A 24,042-nucleotide genomic window follows, 5' to 3' on the forward strand; every position below is an offset into this window, starting at 1 on the left:
TTGCAACGGGTGTGCGTTTAGCATAAATTCGACAATGGATAAACTGAATGTCTGTAATACCAAACAGAGGTGGACCATCTGAAGTGTTATTTACATTTAGTTGTATTCTACTGCCAAAGCTACAATAACTACTTCGATTATAACAGAAAAAAGACTGAGATCCCGAACACTTGACGATATGACAGGAGCACTGGTGCCTCTTCTGAACAGAGCAGCAAACATTATTTCTACACTGTTCCATTGTGTTACGAAAGATGCTGTATAAAACCAAGAAGGTAGGCTCTCTATATTTTACACTGAAAGGCAACCCCTGTATGACTGAAGCCAGAAGGTCCGAAGTTAAATAACATAAATATTAACCAGAACACTAACCGGAATTCCTCAGCCAAGCCAAAGAGGAACGTCATGAGCGTAGTCTTCCTAGTGAGAAACGGCCTCCAGAGATACTGTGCGATCTGAACTTACTTGAAGCTGTGCATTGTGGGTAGATCTTCCATGGGTCTGAGACAGGGTGCGGTTTGAGAGGGCAGAGGCGCACACCTCACACTTTGCATCTGATGTAGGTTAGTCCGGTGCGGAGGGCCTGGAGGTTGGGAAATATTTCACACAGCTCCTTGGGCAGGAAAGGCAAAGAGGTCGGGGGGGTGATGCCACCCACGGAAGGCCTCTTGTAGGGGGGCGCAGAGAGGTGCAGGAAGTGCGGGACCGTGACCAGGGATTCGGGGGCCACAGTGACACAGTTCTCTCTCTGCCTCTATCTCACGCTTTCTATGTCTCATTCTGTCAGTCACTCTCTATTTCTCTGTGTCTGTCTCACCCTCTCTCCGTCCCCCCTGCTCTCTTTCGCTCTGTCTCACCCTCTGTCCTTCCTCTCTCCCTCTCTCTATCTTACCCTCTCTCCTTCTCTCCTTTCGCCATCTCTCTTTCAGCCTTCCTTGCTTTATCTCCCTCTCTCCTCTTTCCTTTATCTCCCTCTCCTTTCTTTCTGTCCCTCCCCTCTCTCCCTCTTTTACTCTGTCCTTTCCTTGTCCTCTCCCTCTTTCTGTCCCTCCTCTCTCTTTTCCTCCCCTCTATCTGTCCTTCCTCTCTTTGTCCCTTCCCTCTCTCCCTCATTCTCTCTCTCCCTCCCCTCTCCCTCCTTCTATATCCCTCTCCCCCTCTCTCTGTCCCTTTCTGTTCTCTGTCCCTCTCACTCTCTCTCTTCTCTCTCTCCCTCTCTTCCTCTCTCTCTCTAGCTCTCCTTCAGGGAGTTGATGCGGGCGCAGATCTTGAGCGCCGGGCCCAGGCGGACGTTCATGGCGCTCATCAGGTGCTCCTCGGTGAGCAGCAGCAGGGCCTGGCCGTCGATCTCCTGCAGGCGGAACTCCTCAGCGATGTCCTGGCACCCTGCAGGGGAGGGGAGGGGGGGGCAGGGTGGGTGATACAAGGACTGACTCTGCCCCAAACATGCTTCAGAACAAAAGCTCAGCTCAGGCCTCTGATCCAGGCCTCATAACGATTAAATATGGCTCTACAAGAGGTACCGCGCAGCCATTTTTAGGGAACAGTTTCCGAACTCTGTGGTGCGTGTGACAGGATGTGGGAGGTACCTGGCAGGTTGTATATGAAAGACCAGACTTCCTGGACGCTCCAGAGCGTGGGGTTGGAGTGGGCGGCGGATGGGCTGCCGGGGGGGCCGCCCGAGGCCTCCCTCGTCCTCACCAGGCCCCGTTCCCGCTCTCGCTCCCGCTCCAGCTCCGTCTGCCGCCGCAGCCTTGTCGTCATGGGGACTGGGGGCTCCTCCTCCTCCTCTTCCTCCCGCGAGGGCTGGACGTCCACCTGCAGCTCACCAAAAGGTGACACATCTCTCAGCATGCTCTCTCTCTGTCTTTTTTGAACTTCAAAGCAGTCAAACCTGTATGGGTGTCATTCCCTCCACCCAGTAGCCACAGCTTAATTAGTTCAATTTGTTTAATTGGCTGTAAACATTTACATTTCCCAGAATTCACTGCAATACAAGTTAAGTCACGCAGAGCAAATGCCGGAGCTAAAACAAGCAGATGCACAGACAACACCTGAGTCTGATACTCCTGTCCTATGGGACACCATGTTTCACACAGACAAGAGGTCAAGGGGTGTGTTTATTTAGGGGCGGCAATGTAGCATAGTGGTTAAGGAGCAGAACTTGTAACCGAAAGGTTTCGATTCCCCACTGGGGCACTGCTGCTGTACCCTTGGGCAAGGTACTTAACCCAGAATTGCCTCAGTAAATATCCAGCTGTATAAATGGATAACATTGTAAAACAACTGTGTCCTATGTAAGTCGCTCTGGATAAGAGCGTCTGCTGAATGCCAGTAATGTAATGTAATGTAATTTAAAGGTACTGGTTCCATTGATTCAGCGCTTAAAGAGGGCAAAAGCCCTATGGGGTGACGCCTGCCCTCATAAGTCACCCACCTGTCTGAGGAAGTGCTCTCTGGAGCCCCCGTCAGGCCGGCTCGGGGGACGGCCCCGCCTCCCATCCGTCCTGCGGGGCCAACGTCCCGTTTTATCGGCCTTCAGCAAGCTGATGCGTTTGGTGCAGCTGACGTTATACCTGCAGGGGGAGGAAGAGAGAGAGGGAGAGAGAAGGAGAGAAAGAAATAGAAAGGGGAGAAGGAAAAAGAGAGAGAGGGAGGGAGAGAAAGCGACAGGGAGAAGGGATGAATCCAGGGAGAGAGGGGCACCACAATGAATCCTTTTCCTGGATATCAGACTGTCCGCTGTGTAAGATTTTGTGTCACATTAGTGCCTATTTGTATACATTTAATAGCTACTAAATCATTTGCATGAGGCCATGCAAACAGATTGAACACTAAATCCAAGTTAACTGGGTGCCATTTCATAGGTTTTCTCACACTTTCTGGGGCTAAACACATCTCATCTAAATACACGCCTATATGGATGGCATATGCATGCATGGTGTGATTACCTCCACTGGTGCAAAGACAGGAAGAAAGCTAGAGGCTACTCCATAAAAACACATAAGAAACAAGGTTTCATCAGTGCCAGTCATATTACCAATACAGAAGAGGCAATATATGAATTATATATAACACATGCCATCTGTTCTGACATGTACCTAGATCTATTCCTTACATTCTGGACTTTGCAATTCAATGTGTATTAACTTTTCATAAGGGCACAGAGAGAATTGTGTGAGACAATTTCGTCCTCTGCAGTGCCCTGACGATATGAAAATATATGTGGAATCATGCGGCGCAGAAAACCGCATGATTCCAGCGTTGTCTCATTCTGAATTATTCAGTAAGCAATATCGCACAAAGAAAGTTTTTTAGTGCGCCTATCTAGACTGAAGCATTTCAGTAACCAGGGAATTTGCATACTACGCTATACTGATTGTTTTCTTTCTGTATGAATAACCACTTTTCAGAGTTTGAGTGCACTCTTCTAATCACACAAAGCACCATTCAGGTTATTAGTATCTCGCAATGAAAGTATTACTTAAATCATATCCCAGAATTAAAGCTACTTACAAGCTACCAAAGCTCCTCTGTGATCTCCTTTGTCCTTCGCGAGAACAATTAGATGGGCATTTTGCTCCAAGCCTACATCTGGTCCGTTTTGAATCACCAATATCTCCTCCCTCTTTGATGTGTGTTTAGAGGGTCGCAGAGGGAAATCTGTGAATGATTATGTATTTTGGACCCCCAGTTCCATATGAGAGAATTTGATTTGGACAAAATGGGTTCCAGGTGCAAAAGGCAATACATTCCTCAACAAGGACAAATGAGTGAAGAGCTCACCTCCTGTCTGCGCTGAAGGCAGGCGAGTCAGGGGGGAGGGGGGGGAGAACCAAATCGAAGTTGTGTATGAAAAACAGGAATACCCCCAAAAATACCTAAATGGACAACTTCCCAAACCTCCCCACAATGCAGCAGGACATTTAAATCATCTTTGTGAAGGATGCTAGCACTAGGTGAGGTGGGCTGCTACACATTGCTGGTGGCTGAGGTGAGTCACCTTTAAGAACATGCGTGTTGAAGGACACAACATAAACACAATCCATGACGATAATCCAATAACCCTCTGTTCCCGGATGGCCTCTTGTTCCAGATGACTGCACGAAGTTTCAAATCATACAAACTGAACCTATGCTGTTATAGCACCCACTGTTTGTACCTATTGTACACTATCATACCTTCTGTACCTATTGTACTTCTTGTACGATAATCTACCTATTGCATCTATTGTACGATGTTGTACATATTGTATGCATCATATTTATAGTACGTACAGTACTACAAATTTTGTATACATTGTTCTTATTGAACGTACTATATCTATTGTATCCACCCAACCAGTAATACCCACTGTCTGTATGATACCTGCAGAGTCTACCATACCTTCTGTACCTGTTGTTTCTATGGTACCATACTGTATCTATCATGTACCTATTGAAGATATATCGTGTTCTCACCGTCGTACGCAGATCATGGAGCAGAAACGCTTGGATCTGAGGAAGGTGTGCGCGTACCCCCTCTTCCCACAGAACTCGCACTCCAGCACGCCCACGGCCCCCTCCTCCGCCCCGTCTGCTGGGAGAGAAGACCACGTTTCACACACCGGAGCTCTCCGATGGGGTGGAGTTCATCAGCAGCCACATTTACATTTACGTTTACATTTATTAATTTGGTAGACACTTTTATCCAAAGTGACTTACAAGTGAGCAAAAACCATAAGGAGTTAACAATATTAGAAGCGGTGACCAGGTTTCAATGGTTGGCCAGACAAGGTACAAGCTAGCTGGTAGAGCTAACAAGTGCGTTAAACCATTAGATTACTTTTTTGATAAAATATTTTATTTTATAGTTTAATAGGAAACAGTTTTGAGACAAGAGAAATTCCTTCAGGAGAGCTTCAGGACTAACCCTCGGCAGCGGGCGCGTCATCCATGTCCGAGTCGGTGGAGTTCTCCGGGGGCTCGGTGTCCATGGGGGCGTCGCAGGGCTGCTGCTGCCCGCCGTTGGACTTCACCTCCTGGGTGTCGGGCAGCGAGGCCTGCTGGTCCACCATCAGGGAGGAGCGGCTCACCTGCGGAGAGCGCACCGCCGCAGTCACGTGACCGCGCCGAGCAGAAGCTCGAGGACCGCTCCGAGACACCGCCGCACGCGGGACAGATGCCACACAGAGACGCCCAACGACAAGACGGACCTCCCACCTACGGCCCTCCGCTCCCTGACTCTTCCCACAATGCAACACCATGCTAACAGCTGCCTGCTTTTCATGGTAGAACACGGGCACGTGTGCAACCGCCCTACACAGCTGTTACCCTGCTCTTTGCGTGTGTGCCCCCAGCAATGATCGTGTAGAACATCTTTGTTTTGTCTCTCTACTCTTATCGGGCTCTGCTAAAACCCCACAGCGTCAGCGGCTCCCTCTTGTGGACATACCGGGAACGGCTCCAGCCCCTCTTGGATGACGAAGCCCTCAATGAGGTGTGTGAGGATGTGGGGTTTAACGATCGCCTGTGGGGGCTGGCTCTCAGGACCCCCTGGGAGGCTGGCTGGGGGGGGCTGGCTGGCGCTTCTTACCACTGCAGGCAGGAGGGGAGGGGGGGAGGAGTTGACATAAGGGGACTCTCCGGGGGACCGTATCACAGAGGTGCTGCCCGTCGACGTTACGCAGGAAAAAACAGAAACCGCTGAGGACCAGAGCAAAGGACAAAATCACTGCACTGTACCCAGGGAGGGGAGCCAGGTACTCCCTTCGCACTGTACCCATCACACAAGAATATCGCATGAGCATTACACTCTGCCCCGGACTACAGAGAGCAGGGCCACCTTCAGTCCTAATCTGGGGATACCTGTATTGCTGTCCTTGTGGGCAGACGAGTCCTCGCAGTTCCCCTCCGGCCTGGCAGGTGGCGACAGAGTTGGAGGAGTCGGCGTCCTGTTCCTGCGTGCCTGCGTGGGGCCATCCTCTCTCGCTTCCTCTGCGCACGTCCCCTGAACCTCGTACAGCTCCTGCCCCTGCTGTGTCAAACACATTACATTACTGGCATTTAGCAGACACTCTTATCCAGAGCGACTTACATAGGTTACAGTCTTTTTTTTACAAAGACATTATGAATTGCTGGCGCTGTTTGTGCACCAGTGTCTTTAACTCTGAAACATAAAAGCATAGCTTGACTGCCATTTATTGTTTCTGTCTGTCTCCGTGATGATTGGCACTGTTTTTGCCTTGTCTTTTCGCACTCATTTTCATGATGTGGTGCCTCCTTAGTTCCTCACAGAATCTTAGACAGTGCAGACAGAATGTGTCCCATTTCTCAGCTTTAATTCTTTCACTGATCTTGAGACTATCATAAGACTCACAAAGGCAGCATTTTTCACCTGTAAAAGGGTCTTTCTTGTCCCTGTCACGTCCCGTGGCATCCAGGCACTTCGCTGAACCGCACTACTCTTTTTGTCTAAATATTTTATGCGCTAGATGCTTTAGGAATATAGCACAAGGTAAGAGACATACTAAATTCAAATTGTGATGGATTTTCTCAGTAATTACTTGTCCTTGCACTAAACTCAGCACCATATTACATTTTGATTGATTGAGTGATTCTTATAAGCAGATTGCTTGAGTCTGTTATGTGGTTGTGTGGTGTTTCAGTTTTATGCATTAACTTTCGTCCACGGAACACACCTTAACTTTATACTGCGCAGATTTAGGTGAGGACACGATTATCTAAGGTGGCAGATCAAGCAGACGACGCTCCACCCCACTCCCAACCTGACAGCATCTACAGCCTGGTGTGATGGTGGCAGTGGTGTGTGGAACGCATCCGTAAATCACACCTGTTTAGCAAGCTAGCAGTGTTTTCGTTTTTTTTTTTGTTGTTTTAGTTTGTTTTGCTTTAGTTTTCGGCTAGGCAGGTGTGGGAAAAATTTCGGGTCGGCCTTCCCACTGCAGGGGGCCTGCACTCCTCTTTTTATTCGTTTGTTTCGTTGCTGCTCAGCCTCTCCATTCTCCACTGCGTGTAATGCGCACTGTTGTACATAAAACACTGTTGGTGGTGTTAACCTCAGCACCTGAGTCTGGTTTTATATCAGGCTTTTCAGTCTGCCTGGTTCTTGACTACACATTATGTTACAGTTTATGTTTACATTATATTACAGTTTATATTACAGTTATGTTACAGTTTAAGTTACTGTAATGTAGACAGTTTTGGAACTAAGAGACTCTTCAGTTTATCAAAAAGCGTTAGCGTATAGGAATGATTCTGCCCCAGTGTTTTCATCGCTATATCCTGTTGTTTCGTATATCAGTATCTCTTATAAGCGGAGCGCAATGTCCTTACTGATTTGCTCAACAGATGCAATTTTGGAATCATTTTCATTGCTCAGATTTCATATGTTCACAATTATGTGGATGGCTATTACCAGGGCTATTCAGAGAACCCTACTGGGGTAAGAAGTCATACTCCCTAAACTGCTCCAGTGAAGTGACTCACCACTGGGGGCTCTGTGGGGGCAGCTGGCTGAACCTTCAGGTCCACCGCGATGGTCTGAGGAGGCGGAAGGTTCTGGAAGGGCATCTGGACCAGCGCCTCGGCCACGGGGAGCTCCTCCTCGGACAGCAGCACCTGCCCTGACGGCACAGCCAGGGCCTGCAGGGGGAGGGGCTGCACCGAGGTGGGCGGAGCTGAGGGTGGGGCAGTGGGAGGGGGAGGCGTGGCCTGAGGTAGGAAGACGTGCTGGGAGGCCTGGAGGGAAGCGGACGAGGTGGTGGTGGTCATGGCCGCGGTCTGGGGGAGGGACTCGACATGCGAGGGCAACTGGGCGGGGCCGAGCCGCAGAGGCGGAGGCTGCGATTGGACGAGGGCGGCCTGGGGCTGGATGACGATGGCCGGGGACTGGCAGGTGGGCGACTGAGGGGCTGCGGGGGAAACGACCACGGTCTGCTGCTGCGCGGCGGACTGTGACGGCTCTGTCGGGAGGGCCGCTGTGGAGATGGCCACGCAGTGCTGCGATTGGACAGTGGCCGCGGTGGGCGTGGTCAGGGTCTGAATGGAGACGCAGTGCTGGGAGGGGGGAGGAGTCTCTTGCGCCGTGACCCGCAGGGCTATGGGTTGGACCTGCCTGAGGGCACCGGCAGGCTGCTGTATGATGAGCTGGTGGTGTGCTCCCTTGTGGCCAGGTGTGCAGTGCAGCTGGTGCTTCAGCAGAGCCTGAGGCTGGATGGGGGAGTACGATGCTGAAAGGCAAACATGTAGACGTTACAGCCCTGCTGCCAAAAACAGACAACCATTTGCCAGCAATGTATCAACAAGGTAACGCTGAGATAACACTGAGACAATTCTCGGCTGTCTAAGGGTGGTGACATACTTGGCACAATGAGCTGATGGGCAGAGGGCAGGCGGGCGACCTCCGTGGCCCGGGACTCACTCCCAGGGCTGCTCTCCGAGGACTCTGGCTGCTGGCTGGGCCTCAGAGGGCATATGGACATTTTGGGGAGCGAGGGTGCCAGCGCCGTCCCCTGCGAGGAGGCCTTGAGCGGGACGCTCTGCGCTGCAGGCGGGGCACTGGGGGGGTTGGCCCGCACAGCCAGACTCTGCACCTGGGAGGACACGGCAAACACAGCCAGAAACCCAGACTCATTTTAAGCCACCTCTGTCTGAAATACTTCAGAGCGTGAAAACCCATCCATTAATATGCCGGACACACTCTCCTGCCAATAAATTGGTAAGATGGTAAGATTATTTGGCAAGATTCTCCCCCAGAATCAAAGCTGATTGGCTGATTGTGGCCCTGCCCACCCCCCAACTCCACGCACACCTGCAAGCATGTAACGGGGGCTCACCTGGGTGGAGGCGGGCTGAGAGGAGGCAGAGGAAATGACTGGCAGCTCAGACTGCACCGCCCCCACCGTGGCAGCAGGAGTCAGAATCAGCTGAGAGACCAGAGCAAGAGAGAGGGAGAGAAAGAGAGAGGAAGGAAGGGGGAGAGAGAGAAAAAGGAAGGGAGGGAGAGAGATGTAGAGAGAGGACAGGAGAGAGAGAGAGGAAGGGAGGGAGAGAAGGCGAGAGGGAGAGAGATGTAGAGAGGACAGGAGAGAGAGAGAGGAAGGTAGAGAGACCGAGAGGAAGAGAAGGAAAGAGACAGAGAGAGTGGAGGAGGATAAAAGGAGGAAGAGAATGAAGGAGAAGAGAGAGGAAGAAAGATGTAGGGAGAAAGGTAGGGAAGCAGGGGAAGAAGGAGGGGACAGAGAAAGACAGCAGAAGAGTAGAATAAGAGTGGGAGAGAAAGGATACCAAGGTTAGGAAACATACAGTGAAAATGAGAAAAGTAAGAGAGAGTGGAAGAGATAGAGGGTTAGTGAGGAAAAGTAAGTCAGGAAGAGAGGGAATGAATGTGGCAGGAAGGAAGAGGGAAAAAAGAGGGTGAGGGAGAGAAATCAAGGGAAGACAGGAGCTGGATGTGTTAGTGGAAAAAAAAAGGCAACTTTCACTTTCGCATCCATTTATACCTCACACACAGAGCTTCGATATTTTACACACATCAAGGGTTCCAGAACACAAGCCAGCTTCTAAGAAAGATGCTTTGATGTGGCACACTCGAGTTCCGTTTATATGTGCTCATGGAAACAATGAGTGAGAGTCTGTCTTAAAGAGAAAGAATGTTTTACTCCAGATGAGTAAACAGTGACAGTCAAAAATCTGGTTTCACCCCTGCCCAGACATCTTCTTTGCCAGGTTATGTGGTCTCTTATGACATATGACACCAATATTAGAAACTAATGTGAGAGTCACACACCAAACACAAGGAAGGGGTCACTGGACAAAGAGGACCGAACCGCTTTCTGACTGCTTCTTGACCAGAGTGCTGGGGTACTAAACTGGCTCTCCCATTACCTTACTAGACTACTTCTCGACCACATAATCTGTTGGGTTAGTTGAACTAATTCTTAACCACAACTCAACCTTTCTCTTGCCAGACTGCTTCCAAACCACCAACTTTGACATTTTTCTGCTACAACGATGTCTAACCACAATGTTTAACCATTATCCTACAGACAACTTCCTCACCACAACTTGCAGTATTTCTGCTGCTGGACCACTTTCTAACCACAATGTTTAGTCATTATCCTGACAAATAGCTTCCTGTCCATAACAGTCAGGTGTGATCTGGTTGGACCACGTTCTGACCACAGCATTCAACGTTTATCCTGCTGAACCATTTCCTAACCACGACTTTTAGTCATTTTCCTGCTGGACCACTTCTGAACTACAAATATCCTACTACCTGGTTTCTTGCCAAATCACTTGACCGCAACCATAATCACAAGGTTTGGCTGCCATCTTGCCGGTCTGCTTTATGACTGCAGCGAGGTATCTACGGTTCTATAAACCGCCTTTCTCCAGAACGCAGCTATGCACATCTCGAAGCCAGATCTCCAAGCTTCCTGACCACCTGAACAACAACCAGGACCTTTCCTTTGCAAACAGATGACTTCACTTCCACATTGGCCTCCCCAGAACACAGACCCACAACCTTCTCATATGGTGACTTAACCCGTACAACACACTGCTACCTGCTACGGCTCTTTTCATGCAGTGTGTGTAGACCGCAAACCACTGGCCAAGACACGACATTTGTTTCAGTATTATTTATATAAGTGCCCGACATACTGTTATGAAGCCATCAACTCACTTTTCAACAAACGGAGGTCTGCTTTTGTTTAGCTGGTTTTGAAATCAGCAAATTTTTCTTCATAATTATTGGAATGATGGATAGCCTTAGGGAGAAAAGTGGAAAGCTTCAAATATGAGGAAGTCTCTCTGACCCATGTGCGCCTCTGAAGGCTGTTCTGTGAGAGCTGACCAGTTTCACAAACGTCTATGAGACAAAGTGGCTGCCTTCCAAATAAGGGCATTCGGGCCTCTCTGCTCGGTCTCCAGCTATGATGTCATGAGGTGACTCACAAGCAAAATCACGCAAAGCAACAATATCATATTTGTCTGCGACAGTCTTCACAGAGCTAGCCAGTCAGGGCTGTGCTGCCCCCTTTCAGACGGACTGAATTTACAAATTAAATCATTTCAGAAGGGGCTCAGCTGCGAAGCATGTGGAGAGAGGTCAGAGGTCACGGGTCAGAGGTGTGGGGCGGTGGCCTGTGGCACTGGGGCTGCCTCCTCACCATCTGGGTGCGCAGGTACATCTGGGCCTGGCTGCAGGTGGGCGAGCCGTTGCCCAGGAGCATAGCCTGCTGGGATATGGCGCCCCCGGCGGCGGTGGAGCTGGAGTTCTGGGAGCGGCTGATGAGCTGGGCTGTCACCGGGGAACTGGGCAGCGTGATCTGAGGTCAAAGGGCGCGGGGGGGAGGGGGGGGGCATGAAGGTTTAGGGAGGGTAAGTTGAGGGACAGATGAAGAGATGGGACAGAGGGAGGGTGGGGACCAGGTCCAACAAAGGAGGAGAAAGACAATCGTAAGGGAAAGAGAAAGAGGGCAACATAGGAGGAGAAGGGTGGGGGAGGGGGAGGAAAGAGTGCAGAGTAGGGGGTTAGACAGAGAGGATGGGTGACAGAAGGAGCAAGAGAGTTATACAAGAACTATAGTACACAAATATGGACCTGGCTCTGAAATACGGTCCAGCACTAACTCTGCTAAAGCCATTTTGTCAGATTTGTGATATACATACATTCCCTCAAAGCTCCATATCTGAGCGTTGTATAATTCTACAGAACACAAACTTCTCAGTAAAACAGCTGGGTAGCTTCTTTCCTGTTACATGTAGTTGTACACAAATACTCCCTTTAACATACCCAACATTTTTTCCATCAACTGTGGGGCTGTAAAATTGCTACTTTGTATGTCATGTTTTTTGTTATTCATTTTAGCTTGATTTTTGTCAGTACGGACTCCCAGTTCTGATACATGGATATAAAATTTCATTCAACTGAGCATATCTTGTATTTCTTATCTTCATTTTAAAATAGAATAGGTAATGGCTGTATGCAATGGAGATGCAATGTTTCAGGTCTCATATGTCACACTCATTAATAAACTGTTCATAATGATTAACCTGGTAATGCTACATCATTGTGAGACATCTTTTAACCACAGGATGTCCTTGCCTGTTTTCGGCTTGAATAAACTGAGCTGAAATGAAACTTGAGTCAACGTCCTCTCTCTGTAAGCAATGCAGAGAGTTCTCACAATTCAAAGACCTCATAAGACACTTCAGCATTGTGTGTTTTTACCCATAACACCTTGCAAACAAAATTAAAAAGTAGCTGTGAATAATTGCACACAGTCAGTGGAGCCGGGCACTGCTGCTTCCTCTGTTTCTTGGTGACTAGTGCGAAAGCGCTTCAAATGGATCTTACCTTCACGTCCTCCGTGTGTTTCAGAAAGGCAGAGAGAAGCCTGGATTCAGCTTAAGAGAGCAGCAAGAGTTCATAACTCGAGCCAAGCGTGAATACGCACCGGGGCCTGCGATACTCCAGGTGACGGGGCGACACTCCCGTTGGGCGAGGGGGAGGGGGAGGGCGACTGCCTGCTTCCCGACAGCGTGGTCTGAGAGAGACGGAGAGGCGCTCGTCAGGGTGGGGGGAGGTGACGAGGCCAGAGGCGCACCAGAATGCTTGCGCACACACCCAGGCACACGAACAAGAATACGGTAAAGCATACTGGATACGCAGTGCATTGTGGGATTGGGGGGGAGGTGGTGGTAAAAACACACACACACACACACACACACACACACACACGCATGTACGCACATGCACACGGTGGGGACAGGGAAACTGGCAGGGAAACCGTGGCCTTTGATGTGCCTCCGAGTCACACACACAGGCGGTGACTCACAGAGCACACTGCTTCACCTGACCTTGGCTTTGATCAACTCGTTCTGCAACACTAACATTAGGTACCTTTTTGGGGATGAAGGGGTGGGGGCTGTTAACAAGTTGCAGAGCGAGGAGAGGAGGAAGTGTCAGAAATGCATCGCCATAATAATACAAATAAAGACATAGATGGTTCAGATTGATGCTGAACAAACAAGACAGGGATGAATGGGTGAAGAAAAAATGCAACGGTCTGTATCACTCCTGCTTGTCACTCATAATTACCCTGCTAGCCACAGGGCTAGCTGGAGACAACGAGAGAGAGAGAGAGAGAGAGAGGGTTAAAGGGAAAGTGAGACAAAGGTAAAGAGAGAGCGAACGGAGGGATGGAGAGTACGAAAGTAAAGGTAATACAGCTGCAAAGTACAGATAAAGACACAAAAAGAGGCAGACGGACAGTAAGTGCGAGAGAAACACTGCAAGACAGAGAGAGAGAGAACGGGGGTTAGAGAGAGAGAGGCAGGAAGGGGGGTTACAGGGACAGGAAGGCAGAGAGAGGGGAGGGGCTAGGGCAGAGGCACAGAAAGCAGGCCTGAAATGACTGGTGGGTGCGGAATGAGGACAGCATGGGTACAGGTGTCAACTGTAGAAAGAGCTCTGGGTAAAGACTGAGGACAACCTGTGTGTAGGTATTTGGTGTAGCATGAAATTTGGTCAAAGACTAAGGACAGCATGTGTGTAGGTATCCAGTGTAGCGTGAGCTCTGGGTGTAGCGCGTGATCTGAGTGTAGCATGAGCTCTGGGTGTAGTGTGAACTCTGGGTATAGCATGTGTTCTGGGTGTAGCGTGAGCTCTGGGTTTAGCGTGAGCTCTGGGTGTAGCGTGAGCTCTGGGTGTAGCGTGAGCTCTGGGCGTAGCGTGAGCTCTGGGCGTAGCGTGAGCTCTGGGCGTAGCGTGAGCTCTGGATGTAGCGTGAGCTCTGGGCGTAGCGTGAGCTCTGGGCGTAGCGTGAGCTCTGGATGTAGCGTGAGCTCTGGGTGTAGCGTGAGCTCTGGGTGTAGCGTGAGTGTAGCGTGAGCTCTGGGTGTAGCGTGAGTGTAGCGTGAGCTCTGGGTGTAGCGTGAGCTCTGGGTGTAGCGTGTGCTCTGGGTGTAGCGTGAGCTCTGGGTGTAGCGTGAGCTCTGGGGGTAGCTTGAGCTCTGGGTGTAGCGTGAGCTCTGGGTGTAGCGTGAGCTCTGGGTGTAGCGTGTGCTCTGGGTGTAGCGTGAGCTCTGGGTGTAGCGTGAGCTCTGGGGGTAGCTTGAGCTCTGGGTGTAGCGTGAGCTCTGGGTGTAGCGTAAGCTCTGGGTGTAGCGTAAGCTCTGGGTGTAGCGTGAGCTCTGGGTGTAGCGTGAGCTCTGGGTGTAGCGTAAGCTCTGGGTGTAGCGTGAGCTCTGGGTGTAGCGTGAGCTCTGGGGGTAGCGTGAGCTCTGGGTGTAGCGTAAGCTCTGGGTGTAGCGTGAGCTCTGGGTGTAGCGTGAGCTCTGGGGGTAGCGTGAGCTCTGGGGGTAGGCTGTGCACAGGGTGTGTGCAGGTGTCGCTGGGCTCCCCCCACCTGCTGCACGGCGGCCAGGCTCTGCTGCTGCTGCAGGGCTGCGGTCTGGAGCAGGAGGTGCTGCTGCTGCGCCGCGTACATCTGCTGCAGGTACTGCGCCGCCATGCTCTGCGGCCGCTGCATGGCCTGCTGGATCACCTGGGGGGAGGGCGAGAGGGACACACCCGCTACAGCACAGCAGACGTAAAAACCCCGCCCGAACACTGAGGAGGACAGGCCGCCGGGAGAGGTGAGGGTCAGGCGGAGAGGGGGGGTCGGCTGTCTACTGATCTGCTCTGCCAAGGTGAGGCGACACTCTGGCGCGCAGCCATCAGGCCCGACAGTAACAAAAACCAGGGAAACCAGGCAGCCAGGTGGAGGATGCTGTTATATTCATACGAATCCTCAGCAAAGGCATGGAAACAAGTGATCGCGGAGCGAGGGTGTAAATCAGCCTCTGTCTGAGTGCTAAATATTTTCGTTCAGCTTGGAATCACGCAGCAGTTGTCCTGCTTTGATGTCGTACTGACTGCCAGTCGGGCTGCTTCCCTTGTTGCCTCCCACCTCCCTGCAAAGATGGCTCCTGGGTGTTTATTAGCCTCACCAGGTGTTGGGTCTGCCTCGTTTATCTCTGGTAACAATCGCACACTTGCAGTGAGCATGCACGGATCATTGTCTTGTTACTCTCTGGTCCCTTGTTTAATGAGATACGCCTGCTGCTCACTGACTGAGCGGGCACAGCAGCCGCTGCTTTTGATTGCCTGGCCTTTGCGCATTCATTATCTCAGCTCAGAGCATGGCTGTCGCCAAGGATGCTGCCGGGCCTGACGCGAGGCGGCGGGGCAGCGGCTCGGCGCTGTTACCTGGACGGCCTGTCTGTCGGTGGGGGCGCTGTAGAGAGAGGTGGGGGGAGCCTGGGTACGGGTGGGGGTGGGGGTGGAGGCGCTGGTAGTGGCGGCGGCGGCGGCCGTCGTGGCGGTCACGGTCGTCTCGCTGTCCATCTCTCCAGGACTCTGTCTGTCGGTCTTTCCCGAGTCGGCGGGGTCAGGAAGCTGGCTGGACAGAGACGGCATGTGACCGTTACCACGGTGACCTGGCTAACGCACGCCGTCCGTGCCGGCGTTGCCGTGACATCGGAGGAATGCTAGCTCGATGCGGTGACCTCGTGTGCTCGGCGTGTCAGCTGAGGACAGTTTTCCTCTTTCATCGTCTGTAGAAAACCAAATCTTGTGTTGTAAGTGTTCTTACTTTTCTGCAACCAGACTAGCTAGCAGTAGACAGCAGGAACCTGCACACTATGTCATGTATGTGTGTGCGTGTGTGTGTATGTATGTATGTGTCTGTGCGTGTGTGTGTGTGCGCACAAGAGAGTGTGTGTGTCTGTGTCAGACTGACTTGATGAGACAGGCCTCAGAATCAATCACCTTCAAGCAGAAGAAGGAACATGCTTTCTTTGGACTTATTCTGTTTCTTCACACATCACACATAACACACAGTTTTGCATAAGCAGATTTTGACGTGATGTCCCCCTGTAAATTTTTGTGGGAAAATAGGTCTGTGTTTTTGTGTTTTTTTCTGCATCATATTTTCTGAATGATGTCAAGCATGTAATTAGGTCTTCTTACTATTTTAGCAGAGTGCTAGAATTTCTTGCCATTTTTTGTATATATGACATCACAATAAATGACAAGGTGCCTTTTTCTGTTCATCCGCTTATCTCCCTCTAATAGCTATACGTGTTACGGACCACAGAAACGCATCTCTTCCAGCTGCAGCCTTTTGATACCATTTAACCAACCGCTGCATTGTGGTAGTTTATCTCACACAACCGCGACAGGAAGACTGGGCCAAGGGGTAGCATTCCCCTAAACTCTTGTCAAATTCAATACGAAACCAATCTGTAGGACGTGGCTGCGGATGGAGACAGCGGGACTGCGAAAAGTTGCCGGCATAGGCTTCTGCCGTTTTTGCGGCCTGATCATCGCTGTGGGTCAAGAGAACCACGTTGACAAATTCCAGTCCGGAGAAAAAAAGAGGGAAAAAAATCTAAAACACACCCTCTCAAGTTGACTTAATAGTAAAAATACAGCTGGATCAGCGAATGCGCAGGGGATGACGTAATTGTTTCATATTTCATTGTCTTTTTATGGCGCAAATGATGCTACCTTAAATTATGCCCGACCTCAACTGTTTGCAATTTATTTAAAAGTTTTTTTTTCAGCTCTGTTGTTAATTTTTTCTCTGTGTCAGCAACATGCAAAATTTCAGGCAATAAAACATGCAGGTACAATGCTGTAATGTTTACGGTTGAACAGACGCAGTGTTGTGAATGCAGTTATATGTAAGCCCTGAGCACTTGTAAAACCTATTTGACAGATTTGTGCTCTTAATGGATTAAAACGACTATTGGCGAGGACGAGAGAAATTATACCCGCGGCCTCTGAAAACGTACCATGAACTAGGAGAAGAGACAATAAATCCTGACAGGCGGCAATAAATCTTCAATTCTTAGACAAAGATGAGGAGATATGCTACGGCTGACTGTGTGTGCGTGTGTGAGGGAGCGCGCCCCTGTGTGTGTGTGTGTTAAATGCATTCATTACACTCAAAATGACAAAAGCCTTTGCAACCGACGCCCGGAGTGTCATTACAGATTTGCTAATGAGTGGTCTTAATTATTTTGTGATTTTTAGCTTGATAGCCCCTAATTAGATAAAACGTTTCACTAATGACACAGAAGTGTAAAGGCTGTTTTTTGGTTATTTGTGAAAAATCTGTTTTTGTGATATTTTATATAAAATGTCCCTCTATGTATGTAATATAAAATTGCCATTTTATGCAATAATCAAACTTTAAATAAATAAAAAAGGCTACAACACAGATTCCCGTTTAAGTGTAGTCTATTTTCAGCACTGAACCCCAATCAAGTCGACCCCTAATCGATAAGAACATTCTGCTATAGCATAAAAAACAATTGCATGCACGTGCAGGATCCCATCAGTACGTAACATTAAAAAAAAAACTATCTGTTGCCAAAAAAAAATTAATCAGTTGTGTTTTTGGCAGTAGGCAACCCACTTTTTTGATATGCAGATCTTGCATGTGACGTTTTTATCCAATAACTATTGTTAGAGGAAAATTTGACAGTCCAGAGTAAACCTTCATTGGCTAGCCAAAGATAACGTTTTAAACAAATAAACTTACAAGCAAAGCTATTTCAAAAAACAAAGCTCAAATTGTCTTTAAAAGCTAAGCAAATCGTCTGCGTTCATTTAATCTGCTGAAAAGGCCAAAATAGTATTTAAATATTCAGACAGGCAAACTGAAAGGCAATGTAATGATTTCAGTTTCAAAACGTGTCATCAAATTAAAAAAAAATAGTCTAGTATCTTTGCATTAACAGGTCCGACAAAGCTGAAGTTGTGTATTTTGTTCATGAGAAACCACACTGATGTAGGGACAAGTGAGACGACCAGGGAAATTATTTTTTACTAAAATTCCATATGATACATATTATCAATGTCAGTCATAAATCTGGCCTAAACTTTAATGTGGATTTTTTTCCTGAAAATTGCCTCTCCTCAACCAGGGACTTTTCTTGAGTCATTTAAGTATTTGGTGACATGTTAATTTATTCTAGCAAATTTCTCTGTTTGTGAACAGCACGAATTAATACTTATGTTCCATTTGACTCATGCTACATGTTGCATGGTGTTAAAATTAAAACGGCATTATCTTTGTGTTCGACAATTAATGGAAGCCCTTTTTATTAAAATAAGACGAAGAAACTTTGAAAGCAAGACAGTGTAATGATGATCTGATAGGTATAATTGATGTAAATTAAATTTCGAAGCCCTCGCTTGTTTTTCTTGTCTCTGTATTTTGAGTATCGCGTCTCCTTAATTAAATTTGCCTCCATCGCAAGCTTTTCTTTCTATCGCACTGCAAATTACGAGCGAACCATTATTCATTAAAAATTGAGTATTAAATTGAATCTTCGCTGGGTTGACAAAGAACACCATCAATTTCATTCTTTATCAGGATTTTTACATAATAAGTGAATTGTGCCTCAAATTTCAGATGACGCAATAAATTTGGGCTGAGAGTCCCAATCTGAAATATTTAATAATATTTAAGTAAATACATGTTTGAAATATTTGATCGTCGTGTGTTTTTAGCAGACTTAATTGATTAATGTTTGAACTCATATCCAAGGAGACATGGTGCACGAAAATTCATTAAAATTTAATAAATCATACAAAATATTTGGACAACATCGAGAAAATAAGTAACGCAACAACGCAAGTAATAATAGCTCCAACAAGAAAAGCAAACACTTCCATTTTTAACCCAGCGAATGCCGCAAAACATTAAACATAAAAGGCCTATTCAGAAATTTGGAGTAGATCAACAAATATGACTGCACACAAAATTGATTATCATAATGCTGATAAATAAAACTACAACAGGTATTACAACAGCATGTGTCGACATGCTAAACTGTAGCCTTGAGAATTACACTCACATGAACACAAGCTGTCGACCGAAATAATAATAAATAAATGAACACCCGTGGGGTTTTCGGAATTCACAGAAAGGGGCAAGTCAGTGTGTATGCTCTTGTATGATATGTGTCTTTCAATACCATAATCTCTTTAGAAATAAAATCACAGTCCCATTCTTTACAGCGCGAAAAAAAAATATTACCACTACTGTGCGTACTTTCAACAACATGCTACTCAAATCGGGAACATACATAGCACTTCCCTGCCATAGAACAACCAAGGAAAACGTCAAAGCTCTACAAATACTGAATTCTTTTTATAAAATCTACCCCAAACACATCAGTTCACAAAGGGGTTTTGAGCTCAACACACCCCCCAAACACACATTCGAACGTTCACAGTGGCTAAAGGGTTTCACCCTCAATAAAAACACAGACATAACAAAATGAGTTAACAGCATGTTGTAATAAAGTAGGGCACGGATGCACACACGGTTCTCGACCTTTGCATTTGCAAATTGCCAATTAATTGACTTTAATTTTACTAGACAGGGGCGTTTAAGTCAAGTGCATCGCTGGGCTCGCATGCATTTCTCCTCGCTCTCCTCCTCGCGCATCTGCTTGGAGGTGCCGCCGCGGCAGCTGTATCAAAGAAACGCCCAGGTATACTGCAAATAATGTATTCTACCTCTCGATACGATATATCTACAAAAGTCACTGGCAGCATAAATTATAAAATACGTATTTGAACACATCGCCTCTTTCTCTCCAACGAATTACATGGTCCACACCATCACAGCGCCATGCATGCACACGCATTAAGTTTCCCTATTATTCTCGTTACCTGCCTGGAATTAATATTAGACATGACCCATCTCGGAGTGACCGTGCCACTGGATCAGGCTGTCACCGTCCCAATCATGTTCTAATGCGTCAATGCTTTCTAAAATGGAGATAAAAACAAAACGCTACGCACAGTCAAGAATGAAAAAACAGACACAGCACCACTCGCAGTTTTGGAGGACCTTTCACAGGCAAAGACTGCTTTGATTTTTTTGGGAGTAAAAACTCATTCTAAGCGTAATTTTTCTTTTCCCGATCAGATGGATATAGCCTATTTTTCTTAGCTGTTTTTATATAGGCCTTTCGGTTGTAATTGTTTCATTCAGTCAGCATAAAGTTCACATGCTAACGGTTGCTGTAAAGTTCTAGTAATATGTAGGCTACTTAATAGTGTTAAACGAATTCTGGCATATTAACAGTGGAACTACTGGATCAGAATAAATTGAAATAAAACAGAAGCAACTTCATTAATTTATAACAGACATGTAAATATTTTGTTGCGAGGGAGATTTAGCACTACATTTATTTTATTGCGCCATTGTCTTCAACATATTGGATATTTTTGAACATTAGAATATTGTTTTGTGTAGATTTATAACTGCCAGTTAATTGATCATACGTCTGGTCTTCGAAAACGGATGAAGGTTCATGACTCGTGCTTTCAATTGCTTTACACTGGCCCCGTTAACGGAACAGAGCGACACATACATACTTCTTTCCTGCACGCTGCTTTAACGGATTTGATGTTATTGCATTTTGACTATATGTTGACACCCTAGCCGAGGTTTTACCATTGCAAAATACAGGGGGACATTGGTTACACACGTCGAAATCCGCGTGGTCTTTCAGTTGGGGGGATTTCCCTACCATTTTCTACGCCCCTGGGCATCGACGTTATAGATGTATCGCATGCCATTGTGTGACTGACTCTCAGATTAAGCAAATTAGATCATTCTGACAACATTTTAATTTTCGTATTGAGTCGCGCTGGGGGCCAATGTAAGATGATTAACTATAGCGTGTCCTGCAGACGTTTTACACCTCTGTTGAATGCCAGACAAAAGGAAAGTATTGGCATGAGCGTGTTAAGCACAAAAACCCAGCACGCTTTGTTAATTTAAGACGTTAATTAATCGGATAATCGTTTTCACGGTGCATTATAAACAGATTGAGCGTTATGTTTTAAAGCGGTCTGCTGCACTTGGGAACTACAGCAAATGGTGGCAAGGTCATTTAGTGGGCTAGCTAGCCTATCACAATGTAAACGCCGCAAGAAGAACCAACGCAAACACAAGTGCGCACAAAGGTGTGAAAGATTTGACCGAGGATTAAATTGGTTATTATAGTTTTCTACTGGATAGCACATGAATTGCCAGAGTAAAACTCTATACCTAATACTTTAAACATTGTTGAGGCTCTAAAAGAAAACATGCCGAGTAAAATAGTATCCATAGCAACAACTGTCTACCCATGCAGGAGGCCTTCTGGCCTTCCACGGGACCAAATATTAAAGAAAAGCTAAATTCATTACGGCTTAATAAAAGCCTTAAAAACGTCCACACAAAAAGAAAGAAATCAATTCTAAAGACTACATGAAATAAAAAATAAAGAAGAACCGACTGTGTTCACATTCATTGGTGAAATTTATTGCATGGGATGTTATATTTGAAGTTAGCCATCACATGCGGTTTATTAAAAATTGATATTGAGGTATTTACAATCTTTCCTTAAGCTGAATGAAAAGGAATGAAATATAGCCCTTAGAAAAAGTAATGTGCCAATAAATAGAAAATTCAATGTACAGTATAAAGAAGAAAATATATATGCCAATATAGTACAAAATTGCCACTTTCAGATTCGCAGATTTATACAGCAGAATGTTGCCTCATTACGATATTCATCATTTGAAATATTTTCTAAAAATATATATAAAAATACAAGTATTGGCATAAAGTCACTAATGTGATTTGGACATGTTCTTTTTGCAGACACTGGTATCCTGGGCAAATTGTAATGCTTGCTGTCGGCATTGCCAAATTATTGTTTTGAAGTGGTAATATCAAACCACCAAATCACACCTGAACACTATAGTTTTAAATCGCAGGGCAACCAAATTATGTCTGTCAGAGTTGCAGTAAGCGAAATAAACAGCCTCTTGGTACTTCAGTTTCAAAGAAGCAGATTTTTAATGATAATTGTTTACATTTAAGTAATTATTACTGGCATATTTGAAATATGTGGTTAGGTGGAACTGTCCATGATTCGGACTTAAGGGTGATGAGGCCTCGCGCAGGTATGAAATTAAAAAGAATTATGACAGTGGATGTGACCACTAGAGGGCAGAGTGGTGCTGACGAAGCCGCAGTTGTCTTTGTCATTCCACTGTAGTCGAAAGCCATATCAAGGGCGTAAAATTCCTTTCGGGCCACGTGTATTTCTTGAGAATATGGCTCAAATATAATATTCGGTAATAATTAAAGGTAAAACTACATAAATGTTTAGGATATTTATGCAAGGAAGAGCAGAAGGTGGTGAAAATACATGTGACCTTCCAGGAAATTAGTTTGACTGCACTGATAGAGACCAGTCATTATAAGCAGTCATAGCAATGTATTATTTATTTATACACCTGGACGTTTACAAAGGTACCTTGCATAGTCGTATAACGTTACTCCACTTGGGATTTTAACCCTCAATTATCTAGTTACAAAGTCAACTGTATAACCGCTATTCCTCAATGACCTGCCTTAAATCACCAATGGAACCTGACGGTGTGAAATACGTATCCATCCACAGAACGTGCCACGGGTTATAAGACAGGAAATCACGTTGGAATGGGTGATCTAACTCATACTTTTAGAGTTATCTAACATTTAGAGTTATCTTATCGTTTTACTATATTTACTCACTTGTTTAAAGTAACTAGGTGTTGATCATAATTTGTCAAGTGTAACACAATTGGGTGTTAATTAGTTTATGGAATTTACGTAGATCTCAGTATGTTTCCCGTTGTAGGCTACGTATGGAGTTAAAGTCGCTTAACAGTAAACAACGGCGGTCTAAGTATTGAAGCAGACTGTATTTGTTTCCTATTCCTTTTCACATCTTAAGTATATATGCCTATCTGTGTAAAACGGCCCACCTATATAATATAGCGTGTCTGACGTCTATGAAAGTATAAATGTGGAGAAGCATCCGCAAGAGGACATTAACTACATTGCAAAACATCATATGTTTATGCTTCGTGAATATAGACTTTACATTAATTAAATCATCTCTGCCATGCTGCGTTTGAAAAAGACTGATTATTACCCACGGTGAACTCCCTTTGACAATTTGTCTGCGACACTAATTGCTATAGACATTGGAAGGAAACACAGACACGCACGCACGCACACTGCATTCCCCATTGTACTTAAGAAAACGGAGCGGGGGACTGTCCCGCTGTGACTGCATGGAATTCTGGAACTGCAACTCCGACATAGAAGGCAGGGGCTTTTAGCAATGAGGCGCAAGATACGCTGATCCTTAATGATGACTCCTTGTTTTCAGCGAACTTATTTTATTACCCAACTCTATTGACGTTTGAAGCCAGAAATCATGCAACACAACTCAGCAGCGGTTGTCAAATAAAACCATGGCCACTGGTTACATTGTCAAGACACTACGGCGAACAACGTCATGTCAGCAGAATGTTTTCTTTCATTAAAGGTCGGGGAGGTTTTTTTTTTCAGCACATCAACGTATTCAACTCTGATTGGACAATATATTCAACTAAACCAATCGCATTCGAACAAATACTCATCTGTTGATTTAAACATCTCACCAGGGATGTCGTTTGCTAAAGGGGGAAACTCTTATAAAAACCTCTACACACGTTTTACCCTAACTATATACAACATAGCCAAACGTCAGCAATTTGTTATAAAATGTAATATTATTTGTTATGTACAAAATCACTTCGAAGCAATTTCGTGCACGTTTTATTTGTACAAAAGATGTCTCCTCTACAATTCAGTTGGTACAATCGGAATGCTAGTGAGCGCATCCATATTGCCAGTATCGGGGGTTTCTACAATGTTGTCTTTTTACATTTACACCCAGACTATATTGAAATGACAAATATTTCTATGTTCATCGTAATTATTTTTATGAAATAAGACAAGCTGTCGTTTTCTGTGGTTTTATATCTCGGTTATCCGTGTTTAGGGAAAGCGTATCTCCCCTACTACATTCCTCGATTGGATTCGTCCGTTGCGAGGCCTCAACAGTAGGGAGTGTTTTTAGTGTGACCACCAAA

At 46.4% G+C, this 24,042-nt stretch overlaps 1 protein-coding gene across 7 annotated transcripts; it reads right to left on the reverse strand.

Moving 5' to 3' along the window:
- Positions 1 to 1,183: 1,183 nt before the first annotated feature.
- Positions 1,184 to 19,835, reverse strand: phc3 (polyhomeotic homolog 3 (Drosophila)). Of its 7 annotated transcripts, none has more exons than XM_036553819.1 (15): positions 19,748 to 19,835; positions 15,259 to 15,451; positions 14,417 to 14,554; positions 12,464 to 12,553; positions 11,174 to 11,332; positions 8,837 to 8,926; positions 8,362 to 8,587; positions 7,488 to 8,230; positions 5,847 to 6,015; positions 5,434 to 5,684; positions 4,912 to 5,074; positions 4,461 to 4,578; positions 2,438 to 2,576; positions 1,590 to 1,818; positions 1,184 to 1,386 (listed from the first exon to the last, which is right to left on the reverse strand). In XM_036553819.1, the coding sequence occupies exons 1-15, from the start codon at positions 19,765 to 19,767 to the stop codon at positions 1,232 to 1,234; spliced, it is 2,883 nt and encodes a 960-aa protein (XP_036409712.1). In that variant the 5' UTR covers positions 19,768 to 19,835; the 3' UTR covers positions 1,184 to 1,231. The 7 variants fall into 7 exon arrangements, with proteins under 7 accessions (XP_036409712.1, XP_036409715.1, XP_036409711.1 ...); XM_036553822.1 differs by having other exon boundaries at positions 5,434 to 5,576; positions 8,362 to 8,593; XM_036553818.1 differs by having other exon boundaries at positions 4,461 to 4,575; positions 8,362 to 8,593.
- Between the last annotated feature and the right edge of the window lie 4,207 nt (positions 19,836 to 24,042).

This window comes from Megalops cyprinoides, chromosome 20, assembly GCF_013368585.1.
Source record: "Megalops cyprinoides isolate fMegCyp1 chromosome 20, fMegCyp1.pri, whole genome shotgun sequence".
NCBI lineage: Eukaryota > Metazoa > Chordata > Actinopteri > Elopiformes > Megalopidae > Megalops > Megalops cyprinoides.